Source organism: Acomys minous (assembly GCF_964271855.1).
Source record: "Acomys minous genome assembly, chromosome: 16".
NCBI lineage: Eukaryota > Metazoa > Chordata > Mammalia > Rodentia > Muridae > Acomys > Acomys minous.
In genome coordinates this window covers 3,422,693-3,439,046 of record NC_140498.1, presented here as the reverse complement: position 1 = coordinate 3,439,046, position 16,354 = coordinate 3,422,693, and the positions used below count along the sequence as shown (strand labels likewise).

At 49.5% G+C, this 16,354-nt stretch overlaps 1 protein-coding gene across 11 annotated transcripts in view; it reads right to left on the bottom strand.

Moving 5' to 3' along the window:
• Nucleotides 1-16,354, bottom strand: part of NDEL1 (nudE neurodevelopment protein 1 like 1) — a 55,899-nt gene that overhangs the window by 36,367 nt on the left and 3,178 nt on the right. For 7 of the 11 annotated variants that reach the window (XR_014775375.1, XR_014775376.1, XR_014775377.1 and 4 more), the window contains exon 1: nt 600-796. The exons of 1 other annotated variant lie outside the window; for it this stretch is intronic. Coding sequence is in view for 4 of the 10 variants with exons in the window: in XM_084761548.1 (XP_084617674.1) it covers nt 600-781 (182 nt within the window). In the remaining 6 variants the exon portion in view is untranslated. Of the gene's footprint in view, nt 1-599; nt 797-7,766; nt 7,924-16,354 lie in introns of those variants that run through there. 3 more of the 11 variants (XM_084761547.1, XM_084761546.1, XM_084761550.1) reach the window with 2 other exon arrangements.

Here is a 16,354-nt window from a genome sequence, read left to right as displayed (position 1 = left end):
CTTCATCGTTTCCCAGAGGAAAAAGTAAGAAGCGAGCCCAAGCAACCGGAGCCGGTGGGTGAGACTTTCCCCAAAGTCCAAAGCGGGTGATTAGCAGCAGTTCGGGGCAGGCAAGTCACGAGACTGCCGGTCGCTGCCAGCGAGGGCTGCTCCCGCTCTCGCCTCCGACCTAAGGGGCGCTGGGAAACCAAAACCCTGCCTTGCTCCCAAGCATCCTGGCAGCAAGAGGGAAGCCAGGGTGGGTGGAGCGAGAAGCTGGGCGCGCCACTGCCACCCCAACCGAGCCGTCAGCGCCTCGGTCCCCTGTGCCACGTCCCGGCCTCCGTCCCTCCCCTGGAAGCCCGGGACTCGCTCCCTTGCAGGTGCCCCGGGCGGGCCACACCTCCGACTGTGAGGAGGGGACAGTTAGAGCGGTTGGAACACTTGTCCCCGTACGGGCCAACCACCCCCGCCCCGAACCCCCGAACCCCCGAACCCAAGCCCGGCCTGGCCCGGCGGGGCCTGAGACCCAGCCCGGCGGTCAGGCGGGCTCCCCAGGGGCAGGCCTCGGCGCCGCCCGCCCGGCTCGACCCCCGGGGCTGCCTGGCGCAGGAGCTCACCGCCAATGTGTCAAAAGCGCATGTTCGCCGCCGCTCGGCCGACGTCTCCGCTCCGCTGGCCTGGCCAGGCCCGCCCAGCCGCTCAGCTCTGCTCCCTTCCGCAGCCCTGAGCTCCACTCCGCGTACCCCAGCGCCGGGCTCCTCCCCGACACGTCAGGGGCTCCCTGGGAGTCGGAGGCCATTCTGTGACGCACAGGGGCGGAGTCCGGAGCATGCGCAGAAGCAGGCGAGGCGGGGGTGGGGGGGAGGCAAGAGTCCCACGGAGCCAACCCAGGCCCTACGTGCTGACGTCAGGCCGGCGCCTCCGTCCTGTGCAGGCGCCCCCCGCGTTTGTTCCCCCCCCACACACGCGCGCATCGGGTGAGTTTTGGCCCGCTGCGGTGTCCACAAGCTGTGCTGTTGGCGAGAGTAGTTCCCCCGGAGAAGAAGGGAAGCTACAGTAAAGGAGGACTAGCTCAAAAAGGAGACAGGAAAAATGCGCAACTGTCCTGGGAGTAGAAACTTAAACGGAAAAAGGCATTTGGGGAACAATTTTAGGAACTTTCGCTGTCTCATGCTCAGTGTTATTCTAAGCTCGGGGCTCTTGGGATTGGTTTTAAGGTTTGGAGACAAGAAGCCACTTATGCTTTTGAGAGAGGTGACTATAAATACAACAAAAACGGTGCGTGATGGATCTCTAAGGAGAACCCAAATCGATGACGAGCAGAAGATTTAACAGGGTCTAAAGGTGCCTTGAACTACATTGTGAAAGATAGAGCGTTTTGTTGTTTTGTTTTGTTTTTAAGAGTATTAATTCACTGTGTGGATTGTTACACTGAAAGGTGTTGCATTGTCACAGTAACTCCGTGTCCTTCGCATTGTACAAGTAAGAAACAGCAAAATGAAGTTGCCCAAGGTGACTGGACTACAGCAAGAATTCCAGCTATACACTATCACCCACTGCCTCGGTGACAAGAAGGAAACATGACACCATTTCCTGGGCGATGCTAAGTGCGGTCCATACACTACCCTTTAACCCTCAGCAGTCCATGAGGTTGGAATCATCACCTCCGTTTTGTTTTGCTTTGGGTTTGGTTTTGTGATTGTTTGGTTGATTTTTTGTTTGTTTTTGGTTTGGTTTGGTTTGGTTTGAGACAGACTTTCTCTGTGTAACCCTGGCTGTCCTGGACTCGCTTTGTAGACGAGGCTGGCCTCAAACTCACTGAGAGCCACCTGCCTCTGTCATTAGCTCTGTTTTCAGTGTTGTAACCTAAAACTCAAACAGGTTTGCTCCCACAGCTTTGAAACTCAGACTGGAGCTCTGCTTCCCTCCCTGGAGCTGCGGTGCTCCATCTAATCAGATCTCAGACAAGGAAATGATTAATGAAGTCTTTCCTATAGACCGGTGCCAACACAGGAACAGACCCACCCGAAGAGGAAAAAATAAAAAATAAAAGGCTGCAGCTTCTGTCCTGCCTCCTGGCTGAGGTGCTAAGAAACACACTGAGTCACCTAATGGCAGACCAGGCCCTTAGGAAAACATTGACATCATCTCTCAGGCGTCTGGCCCTCCCATTTGCTCTGGCCCTAAGACTGGTGTTTGTCAATATTAGCTCGTCATCCCGGTCCCCATCTTGATGAATGGGCTTAGCTTGGCAGAGCCCTCAGAAGCCAAAAGCCAGACTCTGATCCTCCTCGTTAGCCCAGGGCCTCCAACAAGATAAGAGTCAGCAGAGCGCCCCACCTCCTTCCCTCGTGCCAAATCCATGGGAAATAAAGTGACAAGACGACAGTCTCCAAAGGAAGCACAAGTCATAAAACCAGCTTTGTAAGGGAAGCAAAGGTGAGGACTCTTTGCCCTGACAAAGCGTCCCAGCGCAGTTTGCATAGGTTCCCGTACAAGCTCCTTCTGGCGCTGAACCAGAAGCTGAACGTCACAGTCTCTGAGAAAATACAACGCCCCCGCCCCCACCCGGCCAACATCCTCCCTGCTGCAAAACCCAAAATGCAAGAAACAGATCAAGATCAGCCCGCCAAATGGGCAGAGGGTGTTCAGCTACCGGAGGAGAGATCCGGTCCAAACTCCAGCTTAAATGCCAGACTTTAGCAAATCACACACTCAAAGGCCGTGGGAGGGCGCTGCTCACTGGCTGGCTTCCCATGGTTTGCTCAGCCTGCTTTCTTATAGAACCCAGGACCACCAGCCCAGGGATGGCACCACCCATAATGGACTGGGCCCTCCTTCCCCCACCCCCACCCCCCATCAGTCACTAATTAAGAAAATTCCTTACAGCTGGATCTCATGGAAGCCTTTTACTCAATTGAGGCTCCGTTCTTTCGATAACTCTAGTGTGTGTATCAAATTGACTTAAGATTAGCCAGCACAGTAATACGGTGCATAGAAACGTGCTACAGAAAATCTGAGGAGAAGGAACATATTTAACTAATGAATTGGAGGGAAAATAAGACACCTCAGAATCAAAGGCTCACTGGGTATGCTGGCGCACGCCTGTGATCCTGGGAAAGTCCAGGCCAGCCTAAACCACTACATAAGAACACCCTGACTTAAAAAACAAAGCACACACACACACACACACAATACTTCATTCAGTCTAATTGTTATTCTCCTTTAGTCGGTGTGTTTTTTGCTAATCCTTAAGGGTAGAGATGAGGCTGACTGAGGAATACTCACCGCGGGCTGGTTGTTAATGATCTGCCTCAGGTCCACCTCATGTCTCACATGCCTAAACCCCCAAAGATCCTCCTTTGGCTTCAACGGAAATGTCTAGAATGATTTACCTTTATCAGCTGTGCTGTGTTCCTACAGTCACTGAAGCTCAAAGCCTTCACATCTCCCTTAATGACCCTCTCACCCCCCCACCCCACCCCACCCCACCCCGCACTGGCTTACAATTCACCCATTTGATCACCACCCTCCAGCAACTTTCCGAAGCTCCCTAGTCACCTGCGCCTCCCCTCACACTTTCCTCCCCTTGAATGCCTCTTGCTCCACCCTCGCAGTCTCCACATAGCTATCAGAATAACCTCACTAAAACCCACTGTAGACAGCGCATTCCTACTTCAAAACTTGATTCGTCTCCTTGCTGCTTTCACCATGAAGGGATAAACTGTAGTCTGGTGATGAGAGCCCAGGGAGCAGCTCCAGCCCTCCCTGGCAGCCTGCATGCTGCAGCTCACCTGCGTGCAGCTAACCAGTCGGTCCACTGTGTCCCCCGCCTCACACGTTTAGTGGTTGCTCCCCAGTTGGTGGACTGTCTAGGAAGGATTAGGAGGTGTGTCACCATGGGTAGGCCTCGAGGTTTCAAAAGCCCTCGCCAGACTCAACCTTCTTCTTTCTCTCTGTCCATGCCTGTGGACCGGGATGTAAGCACTCAGCTGCCGCTCCGGAGCCATGGCTGACTGAGTCATGCTTCCCCCCATGATAATCAGAGACTAACCCTCTGAAAGCATAAGCAAGCCCCCTTCTATAAATTGCCTTGGTAGCCGGGCGTGGTGGCGCATGCCTTTAATCCCAGCACTCGGGAGGCAGAAGCAGGCAGACCACTATGAGTTCGAGGCCAGCCTGGTCTACAAAGTGAGTCCAGGATGGCCAAGGCTACACAGAGAAACTCTGTCTCGAAAAAATAAAAAAATAAATAAATAATAAATTGCCTTGGTTATGGTGTCTCTTCACAGCAGTAGAACAGAATCTCTCTCTCTCACACACACACACACACACACACACACACACACACACACACGGACAGGTCCCTTCCTCTCAAAGACCACCCATATCCACTCTCGGCCTTGTGTCCTGTGACTGCTTCTGAGGCTGCGTCTACCACCTTTCTCTCTCCCAGCTTTAGTCTCATTCACAAGCTGCTTCCTCCAGGAAGCCTTCCCTGATACTCAAAGCACACAGAGACGGGCACGTAGTTACGAGAAAACTTACAGGCACTGCCTTTGGGAGCCAACAAGATAACTGAGCCAGTAAAGTTGCTAGCCTACGGAGTATGACCACCTGACTTCGCCCCATGGGTTCCACGTGCTAGAAGGAAAAAGCTAACTTCTCCAGTTGTCCTCTGGCCCCAACATATGTGCCATGACAACGTTACACTAAACAAACAAACAAACAAACAAACAATAAATGTGGGCTTGAGGGCTGGCTCACCAGTGAAGCGCACACTTGCTGCCCTTCCAGAGTACCCGAGTTCTGTTCTCAGCATCCACATCAGGTGTCTCACAACTGCCTTTAACTCCAGTTCTATGGGATCCAGCACCCTCTTCTGACCTCCTCAAGCACACACACACACACACACACACACACACACACACGGTATGCACATGCACACACATATAAAAATTATTTTAAATAAATATTGCCAGGCATGGTGGGACATGCCTTCAATCCCATCACCCAGGAGGCATAAGCCAGCCTGGGCTTCCAGGCCAGTCAAGACTACACAGGGAGACCCTGACTCAAAAAATAAATTAAAAATAACAATAATAAATACTAAAAATAAAAGTTTAAAACATGGCCTTTCAGCCATGAAGGCATCCAACCCTTCCCCAAAAGCCTACCTTGACAAGGGCATGCTCGTTGTAACACCCCCACAGCACCAGGCACTTAGCAAACACTCAGCTAATATGCCTTAGTGAAAAATAAAAGCTGGGTGGGGTGGCGCATGCCTTTAATCCCAGCACTCGGGAGGCAGAAGTAGGTTTATCTCTGTGAGTTCGAGGCCAGCCTAGTCTACAACGTCCAGGACAGCCAAGGCTACATAGAGAAACTCTGTCTCGAAAAGAAAAGAAAAGAATGACTTGGTGATTAGGTAGTTATAGTTCTAAGGGCTAGCAGAACCTTCTGGGAAATGTTCCAAATGCTGAAAACTAACACAAATCGAGATTTTCAGTGGACTGATGCCAGGTTACAGAGGAACTGGGGTTCAGGTCATAAATTAGGCCTTCTCTTTCATTCTAATTTTAAACCTAATACTTAGCACCAATTCTGGTGTCATTTAAGACCACAATAATATAGACCTGGAATAGCTGATGCCTTTAATCCCAGTACTCAGGAAACAGAGGCAGGCAGATCTCTGTGAGTTGGAAGCCAGCCTGGTCTACACAGTGAGTTCCAGGATAGCCAGGACTATGTAAAGACCGTGTCTCAAAAACAGAAGAAAAAAAAAAGACAATATTAATATTATTTGGAGGAGATGGATTTGCCAGGGAATGGAGTGCAGGTGTTTGCATTGGTTTTTTGTTTTTGTTTTTGTTTTGGGTGGGGGGTTCAAGATAGGGTCTCTATGTTATCTTGGAGGTCCTGGACGTGCTTTGTAGACCAGGCTGGCCTTGAACTCACAGCGATCCGCCTGCCTCTGCCTCCCAAATGCTGTTTGTTGTTGTTGTTGCTGTTGTTGTTGTTGTTGTTGTTTCAAGACAGGCTTTCTCTGTATAGCCCTGGCTGTCCTGGACTCACTTTGTAGACCAGGCTGGCCTCGAACTCACAGGGATCTGCCTGCCTCTGCCTCCCAAGTGCTGGGATTACAGGCATGCGCCACCACCACCACCCAGCTGTAATATTAGTTTTCTGCTGTTAAAAGCTAGAACGCTGGAGCTGCGGGTGTATCTCTATTAGCAAGCAGGGTGACACCTAGCAGGAAGGATGCCTGTGCTACATCACCAGCACCGTATAACCAGGCTATGGTGATGCGTGCGGAAGATCAGAAATGTGAGGTCATCTTCGGCTGTAAGGATACCTCGGGAGTTCAAAAACAGCCTAGAAGCCGGGCATGGTGGCGCACGCCTTTAATCCCAGCACTCGGGAGGCAGAGGCAGGCAGATCGCTGTGAGTTCGAGGCCAGCCTGGTCTACAAAGTGAGTCCAGGACAGCCAAGGCTACACAGAGAAACCCTGTCTCAAAAACCAAAAAAAAAAAAAAGAAGAAAGAAATGGTTTTATACAGAGAAGAAACGCCTGCCAATCATATCCTATGAGTTTGGTGTTTGCTGTGTCCGAGGCACTCTTTGGAGGTCCTATCATAATTTTAAAGCACACCTAACCCGACCCCACCCATGGAGTTTAGATTGGAATGGAGAAGACAGCTAATAAGCCACAGAGAGAGGACAATGGACAAAGAGAGACAGAGAGTGCTGCCAGCCAGGCATGGCGATTTTGCCTGTAGGCTTGAGAGGCTAAGACAAAAAGATTGCTGTGAGTTCAAGGCCATAAGAATAAAACTCTACCTCAAAAAGCCTGCTTTCTGAGCAAAAACAGGACAGGGTGTCCATGGGATTTTTTTTCCTTCTTTCATTAAGTTGTTAAGATCAGTGACACTGTATCTATCCCTTAAGCAAAAAGATACCAAAGGTATGTAAAATTAATCAAAAATATATGCACATGTCTTAGATAAAATATCATACTTTTTCATCATAGTTCCTGGCATGCAATGGTCACCTAGGCAACATGGCTGGACGGGTGATGACCTACAGAATGCCAGAGCCTTTGACCAGACAATGTATTTCCTCTTGCAGGATTATGAATGACAGTTAAGTCAAATGCCCACTTCTAAGCCTGATATGGTAGTGCAGCCTGCCTGGTCCCAGCTACTCAGGAAGCCAAGAAGCAGTATTGTTGGCCAACATAGTGAGGTCTCTGCCCCACCTCCTTACTTCCAAGGGCATGCAGGCAAAACACCCATGTACATAAAATAAAATCAATAAATCTAAAAAGAAAACAATGTTTAGGAAACCCGAGCTTCCCGAGTGGCTGTGGCTACCGTCACATGTCACTGGACTCCGAATTCACTGTTTTAGGCTCCAAACCACCTTCCCGTTTTCCCTTCCCTCTGTTCCTGATGGAGAACAGCATGTGCTTCTGGCCCTTGGACCTTTTGTCAAGAGGGTCCACCCCTTGCAAGTCTGCCAGTGTCACTTGCTAAATGGTGGCTCTTGGAGGTAAGAAAAAGGGAGAGCATTAGGTCGGGAGTGCAGTAGACCTTTCTGGACAGCCTGCCCTGACGGCCAGTCCCCGGAAGGGAAGAGCCTTCTTCCTTATCCCTGAGCAGAAACTAAGGTCTCAGGAGAATTCCTTCTCCTGGCAGAACCCGATGGACTACCTAGCTCTCGCCCCCTCTCGTCCATCAGCTGCTGGATGGAGTCTGTCCCGACTTCTTCCCCAGCGACCTACCTGGCTTTGGACTTCTTCCCAGCGTGGAACTGTGTGGTCTTCCTGGCTGCGGAGCCTGCAGTCTCCCAAACTTCAGTCTTCAAGCTTAGCCCTGCTCCCAACCATGGTCTAAACCTGAGAGTGGCAGCTGCCCAAGAAAGAGTCGCCAACACTGTTCGTCGCTAATTTGGTTAACACCTGGCAACGCCAAGAGCTGTTGACATCGCACTTACATAAACACCGTGACTGTCCCAGGAGGGCGAAACGATACCTGTTCACATACCTTACACAGACAGGGCGGGCACCTGCCTCCTGCCCGCTCTCAACCAAGACTGCCATGACAGGGCTGAGAAGAAATGGAATGCATCTGACCAGCCTGAGCTGATCCTATCACAGCCTCAGCCTGATTCCCACTACTGCAAAGCCACTGGGTCAGTTACCGGCACCCAAAGATTATGTCTTCAGCCATTTAACAAATACTTATCGGGTGCCTAGCACTCTTTTTAGCCCCAGGAAAAAGCAACTAACAAAAGAAGTGAAGAAACCCTTCCTGGAAGTTTTCTGTTTTTATTTTGGGATTGTAAGCATGCCCAGCTCCCTGCAGGCTTGCTTTCTTTCTTCATTCTTTTCTCCCTTTCTTTCTATGCATTGATATTTTGCCGACATGTACGTCTGTGTGAGGGTGTTGGATCCCATGGAACTGGAGTTACAGAGAGTTGTGAGCTGCCATGTAAGTGCTGGGGATTGAACTCAGGACCTCTGGAAGAGCAGCCAGTGCTCTTAACCTCTAAGCCATCTCTCCAGCCCTCCCCCCAATCCAAGGTTTTCTAACAATGAAAAGAAAGAAGGGGAACAGAAAGTGCCAGAGTCCTATTAGTATGTCAGGCAGTGATATTTATTGATGAGAATAATCAGGTTTTTTTTTCACTGTTTTGCATTTAATAAAGACAACATTGGGGCCACAGCCTCGATTTTCACCTCTAGTCCCAGTGTCTGGTTTCAGCACTCAGTGTTTGTGGAGTGAACACAAAGCCTTCGGGGATATTTTCAAAACCCACCCCATCCCTGCAGCTCTCGTCTGCTACTCTACCTTTTTTCTTTCTTTTGCTAAACTATTTTCATAATTTAGAGTTCTGATAAAAAACAACAGAAAGTGAGCAACAGGGCCAGGTGTGGTGGCGCACGCCTTTAATCCCAGCACTTGGGAGGCAGAGGCAGGCGGATCGCTGTGAATTCGAGGCCAGCCTGGTCTACAGAGTGAGTTCAGGACAGCCAGGGCTACACAGAGAAACCCTGTCTCAAAAGACCAAAAAAAAAAAAAAAAAAAGTGAGCAACAACAGTTGGCAAGGGTTGAAGAAATGACTCAGCACTCAAGAGCCCTAGCTGCTCTGGTAAGAGGCCCGGGTTCAGTTCCCTAACACCCACATGCTGGCTCACAACCACCCGGACGTAACTCCAGTTCCAGGGAACCCAGTGGGCCCTTCTGACCTCCCCGAGCTTCACAGACATACATACATGTAGGCGAAACATTCATACACATAAAAATGTTTAGTGAAAGCCAGGCACACTCCTTTAATCCCTGCACCCGGGAGGCAGAGGCAGGCGGATCTCTGTGACTTTGAGGCCAGCCTGGTCTACAAAGCGAGTCTAGGACAGCCAGGACTATACAGAGAAACCTTGCCTCAAAAAAAAAAGTGTTTAGTGAAAGGAGAGAACGTAGACTCAACACTGGTGAAGTGGAATCATGTGATCGCCATGCTGAATAATATGTTAATAACAACGATGTCACAGGAGACTATTAATAGTGAAAATCTCTCCAGTGTGACCAGGAGCACAGCCCCCTCCTCCTTCCTTTCTTTCTGCATTTTGACCAAACATGTATTAAGTGTGTAACTTTCTCATTCTTGTTCAGCACTGCTGCATCTAAACTTAAAGTATACCCATTTCCTCCACATTCTTCCCAGGTTTTTTAAAAATTTATTTATTACATTTTGCCTGCATGTACACCAGGAGAAGGCACCAGATCTCATTATAGATGGTGGTGAGCCACCATGTGGTTGCTGGGAATTGAACTCAGGACGTCTAGAAGGACAAGCAGTGCTCTTAACCTCTGCGCCATCTCTAAACTAAGGTATTTAGGGCTGCTTTCTAACGCAGCCTTTGAGCCAGGCGCTGCTGGCTCACTCTTGTAATCGCTGCAGTCAGCGGGCTGAGGCATAAAGACTGGACAGGCAGCCAAGTCCCTGTCTCACCAACAAAGCAAAACAAACAAGCCGACCTGCAGCCTTTGAGGCGGTGACTGCAGCAGGTACAAGAGTGGCCGGGCCTTTCATGTGCCGAAGATTCACTGGGAAGATTCCCAGCTCTGCTGCTTAGTTCATAAGGATTCACTGTCTTCTGCCTCGGCTCCCAACCTGGTGTGTGTGTGTGTGTGTGTGTGTGTGTGTGTGTGTGTGTGTGTAGCTTATCACCTCATATGTATGTAATTACATATGCTCAGTCTAAAGATGTATCTTTTCTACCCCACAATCTCAGGGGTTTTTTGTTTTGTTTTATTTTTGAGATAGGGTCTCAGCTATGTAGACCAAGCTATGCTGAAACTCAAAGAGATCTGCCTGCCTCTACCTCCCCAGTTCTGGGATTAAAGCATTATATGTACACCGTTCTCTGCTCAGAGCTAGGAATCTGGCTTTATTCAGGAGTGTTCACACCGCAGCAACCAACTTCGACTCCTTCTGGGGAGCTACAGAAATGAAACGTGCCAGGTTTCCTGCTCGCTGCATAAGCAGGTCCATCCATAAAATGAAACTACGTGTCTCTGCAGAGGGCAACAGGCCAAGAGCGGAAAGCCATACCGCACCTCAGACTCGGGTGGAATTGAGGAGGAGCGCACAGAGGAACCCTGCCCTCCCCTTCGCCCCCGCATGTCACTGCTTCAACTATTTTCTAAAGATCGTGTGTTAACAGAACGGCTAGTAAAACCCTGATTAAAAGATAGCAGAGGGAGTGGCGTGAGAACCAGCGGCCCATACTCCCAGAGGTGACCAAAGATCCACCCACAGCCAGAGGTGTAAGTCCCACCCCTAACCAGGGCTCCGCCCCCAGCCAGAGTTGTAGGCCCCACCCCTTACCAGGGCTCCGCCCCCTCCTGTGGGAACCCAGGCGTGTCTCTGCAGGGTTAGCTCCTTACCCCTGCCTGAGGAGTGGAGCCTTTTTTTCATTCTGGCCTAACCAGCTCTATTGCTAGTGACTTTGCTCAGGTCACTTCCCATTTCTGGGCCTCAGTGTCTCTGTCTATGGATTGGACGGTGTCCGTGAGTCAGGGCCCATTATGTCACTTATCCAAGCGTTCTCCTTGCAGGAATAAGGGCCCGCCCTACTTTTGACCAGACTGCCAGGCATGACTGGGCCAGCCTCCTCCTAGCCCCGTAGCCTAGGTGGCTAATGCCCATTCCTCTGCCCTAGGGAAATGCTGGGCTTGCGAATGTATCACTTTTAAGGCCCTCTAACACCCAGTGTATTCATTTCCTGTGGCTATGGTAACAGATGACCTCAATCTGAGTGGCTTCAACCCACGCACATTTATTCTCCTACACTTCTAGAAGTCCAAGACTCTAACTGAGGCTCACAGAGCTATGAAATCAAGGTATTGGCTCTTTCTGAAGCTCCAGCGGGAGAATCAGATCCGTGGCGCTCCCTTCCCCCCCCCCCTCTCTCTCTCCCTCTCTCTCTCTCTTGAATCAGGGTCTCTCTGTGTAGCCTTGGCTATCCTAGACTCACTTTGTAGACCAGGCTGGCCTCCAACTCAAGGCCATCCACCTGCCTCTGCCTCCCGAGTGCTGGGATTAAAGGTGTGCACCACCACGCCCAGTGCTCTCCTGGTTTCTAGAAGCCCCTGGATAGGCTCGGGGTACTTCCATCATTGCCGATATGGATCCCCAACAGCCTTCCTCTAAGGATCTTTGGACTATTCCGGTTCTGTATATCCAATTAGTATAACCAAGTCCCCTTTGATGTACACAACAGCATACAAGCCTGAGACCTGGGGCGTCGACATCTTCGAGGAGTTATTATTCTACCTCCCATCGTCTGACATCCCCATCCGATCACCTGTAGGATCTTTGCCATTTCTGCCTGTCATCTCTAAATTAACTCGCCTGTCTAAAAGCGAACTTGAATCCCACCTTTGCCTCGCCCCAGGCTGCGGCATCAGTGAAGCGAAACTGACAACAATCATATCCCCCTGGCCTGAGGAAAGAAAAACTATCAAGATTTCAAAGGCTCATCTCCCTGGCATCTAAAGCACCTCACATGCCACCAGGAGGACCGAGAGCATCCTCCAGGGACTATGGATAGAACCCAACTTCCTGGTTTTACAGAAAATAAAAATTAGTACGTCCGAGAATGCACACCAGCGAAACCTCAGCCACCCCCTCCCGTGCCGGTAGTTATTAGTCACAACTTGAAAGCACATCGGCTTCTCTGATGAGCAGCCCAGGCATCTCGATTCAGATACGCCCTGGCTCACTTCCCTGTTGTTGCTCTCACGGGTACCCAGAGCTTTGTCTTCTATTCCAGGAGTGGGGTTTCCTATTGTTTCCCCTGCCGACCTATATCTGAGCATCTGACTTATCTGTGTTCGACAGTAGCCTGTTTGCTTGACCCACATCTGGACAGCAGCCAGATCCTAGGGCAGACTAAGCCAGCGAGGGAGGTCAGTGGCCAGCGGTGACTTTGTTCTCTGCCCCTTGGCGTCTCTCCCAGCTGCAGCTTGAACTTTGAAACCACTTTTGAGGAGACAGAGTTCTTTCTATAAACAGTATGGGATGACATCATTAGCCTTGCCTTACATAACACTCAGCGTGTGATAAAAATAACTTTCATGTACTGGGTCCTTGCTATGGATCAGACCCTGTGAGAGGTGCATTAGACGTGAGCACACACCAAGCCGGTGAAGTACCGAGCAACAGCCCCACTTTACAGATGAAGAGACCTGGTGTCAGAAGAGGGTACTATCACAAGGTTGATTTTCAGAGAACTTGAGAAATACAAGGGGACGTGGGAATCATCAGACCAATAGCAACACTGAGGCTCCGAGCAACCTGCCCAAGGATTCAAACAGTCAACCACAGACCGGTCCCTTTCCTCAGATTCCTCTGTTTGGAGCTATGACTTCTTTTTTTTGGGGGGGGGTTAGTTTTGGTTTTTTGATTCTTTGGTTGGTTTGGTTTGGTTTGGATGTTTGAGGGTATAGATAGCCTCATTATTTAGACCAGGCTGGCCTCGAACTCACAGAGATCCTCCTACTTCTACCTCCCAAGTGCTGGGATTAAAAGCACTCACCATGCTGGGGCAGTGGTGGCGCACGCCTGTAATCCCAGCACTTGGAAGGCAGAGGCAGGTGGATCTCTGTGAATTCCAGGCCAGCTTGGTCTACAGAGTGAGTCCAGGACAGCCAGGGCTACACAGAGGAACCCTGTCTCAAAAAACCAAAAATGAAAAATAAAAAAGTAAAATCTCTTTAAAAAGAGAGTAAGTGCCCATCAATATGGAATCAGCTAGACTAAGGGTCACAGTGGTACAAATAGGATGTGTATGGATGGTTTTGCTTGTCAACTTGCCACGAGGTAGAGTCATCAGAGAGGGAGGGGACGCAGCTGAGGAAATGCCTCCATATGACCCAGCTCTGAGGCATCTTCTCTATTAGTGAGCAATGGGGGAGGGCCCAGCTCATGATAGGTGGTGCCATCCCTGGGCTGGTGGTCCTGGGTCCTATAAAAAAAAAAGCAGGCTGAAGGCAGAGTTCGAGGACAGCCAGGGCTCTTGCTACACAGAGAAAAGCTGCCTTAAAAAAAAAAAACCCAAAAACAAAAAAGAAGAAAAGAGAGAAGGCAGGCCGAGCAATGAGAAGCTTGCCAGGAAGCAGCCCCCCTCCATGGCCTCTGCATCAGCCCCCCTCCATGGCCTCTGCATTAGCTCCCCTCCATGGCCTCTGCATTAGCTCCCGCCTCCAGGTTCCAGCCTCGCTTGGGTTCTTGTCTGGACTTCCTCCAACGATCAACAACAATATGGAAGCCTAAACCCAGTAAATCCTTTCCTCCCCCACCTGCTTTTTGGTCATGTCGTGTCACCACAGCAATAGAAGCCCTAACTGAGAGAGATGCTGTACAGTCCCTGGAGATGACGCCCCAGACGGGCGTTGATGCTATGATTTAGCAAGTGAACGGCTCCACTTCTGTTCTCATTAATACAGAGCGAGAGGGAGGAAAGCCTGCAGGGGGTGTACGTGCTGAGAAGTGCTGGGAAAGCGATACTGTCTCTGTGTTTATATTCTCTGTTTTCTGCAATGAACCCATATTATTTTCATAATCTGAGGAATGAAAAATAAACAAACAACTCTAGATGTGTTACTAGGAGTTGCTATTTTCTTTCTTTCCTTTTATTTTTGGTTTTTGGTTTTGTTTTTTTTTTTTCAAGACAGGGTTTCTCTGTGTAGCCTTGACTGTCCTGGCCTCACTTTTGTAGATCGGCCTGGCCTCAAAATCACAGCGATCTGCCCGCCTCTGCCTCTCCAGAGCTGGGATTGAAGGCGTGTGCCACCACGCCCGGTTTGGTGCTGCTGTTCTCTAAAGCCTGGTCCCAGAGTCTGTACATACAAGAAAAGGCTGGGAATGTAGCTCAGCGCGGAAGCCCTTGCCTGGCATTTAGGAGATACTGGATGCAAGCACAAGGAAGAAGAAAGAATTAAAGAGATGGGGTGGGTAGTGGCAGAGCGCACCTGCAACCCCAGCACTCGGACGCCAGGCAGACAGACAGATCTCTGAACTCAAGGCCAGCGTGGTCTACAGAGTGAGTAGGCTACACAGAGAAACCCTGTCTACACCCCTTCCTGCTCCTCCCAAAAAAGAAAAAGAAAGAAAGAAGGAAGGAAGCCAGCCATGTGGCCCACTCAGGAGGCAGAGGAAAACGAATTCTCTCTGAGTTTGAACCTGGTCTGCATAGCTAATTTCAGGCCACCTGGGGCTTCATAGTGAGACCCAGGGAGGGGGGAGGGGAGTGTGGATGAAAGGAGGGGAAAGGGAAGGAAGAGAAAAGAAAGAAAGAAAGTAGATCAACCACAGGCATTTTACAGAGCTGGCTATGCAATTTAGTAACTAACCAAACCTAGTGACTATAAATAAATAGGTGATTATAAGGAAACATAAGTGGTCAATGAACACATAACAAGGTCCTCCATTATGTCATTAATAACTTTTTTAGTGTAGTAACAAGTATAATTACTATTTGTTAAGTCATTATTTTTACAGTTCAAACTACAAGAAGTGAATAAATAGAAGCCAGGACCGCAGCTCAGCGGTAGAACGCACGCTTCCGCGACGTCCTGGGTTCAGCCCTCAGCGTCAAAATAAATACTGCCTGGCTGGTGACGCGGGTCTGTAACCCCAGCTCGCAGCAGGCTGAGGCAAGAGGGGTGCTGTACGCTCAGGGCCGGCCTGTACACAGAGCGTGTTCCAACCAAGTGCCGAGATCAACAGACACCCTGTCTCATAAACAGGTGAGTAAATAAGGCTGGGGCTCAGGCGTCTTGATACACTAGCTGCAGACCGGTTTTGCTGGATCAGGCAGTGAACACCTTTAATCCCAGCACTCAAGAGACCAAAGCAAAAGAAACCTCTATGAGTTCATGGCCAGCCTGGTCTACATAACAAATTCCAAGACACCCAGGGCTTTACAGTGAGATCCTGTCTCAAAAAAAAAAGGGGGGCTGGAGAAATGGCTCAGTGGTTAAGAGCACTGTCTGCTCTTCCAGAGGTCCTGAGTTCAATTCCCAGCAACCACATGGTGGCTCACAACCATCTATAATGTGATCTGATGCCCACTTCTGGCCTGCAGGGGTACAAGCAGGCAGAGCACTGTATACATAATAAATAAATAAATCTTTAAAAAATAAAAAATAAAATAAAATAAAAAATAAAAATATAAATTAATAAAAAAATAAAAAAATAATAATTTTAAAAAAGACAAAATAATAATAATAATAATAATAAAATAAAAAATAAAAATAAAAAAAGGCTCTGATTCCTTCTCTAGCACAAAATCAATCAATTTTTTAATTAAAATAAGGATTATGTTTCACGTTTTATTAGACTTCCAAATTCTAAAACAAATAGTGACACCAATTGCTGGTAAAATTGTGAGAAGACTGTCCCTCCCAGCATGCACTCCGGCTACCATGACAGAATGGGTGCACACACCAACACACCATCACTTCCAACACACCATCACTTCCAACACACCATCACTTCCACTACACATAACACCACACACACCAGAGAAGTCCACGAATAGGCTTGCAAGCCTAAAACCATGTGAAAGAAGTGGCAGCCGTGCGGCGCTCAGAGGAGGCCCGAAGCTTGACGCCCAGCACCGAGAGCGGTGCTCTGTGCGTCTGAACTCCAGAAAGGCTCGAACAATAGAGGTCCTAGCTGCTCCGGACAGCATGCAGAATGGGCTACAAACAGGAAGATGTACTCAGGGGAGTGTGTTTCCAGAGCATTTAGACGCAGACTTCACAGTCCAGGGAGGCAAACCAAAGCATTGCCTCACT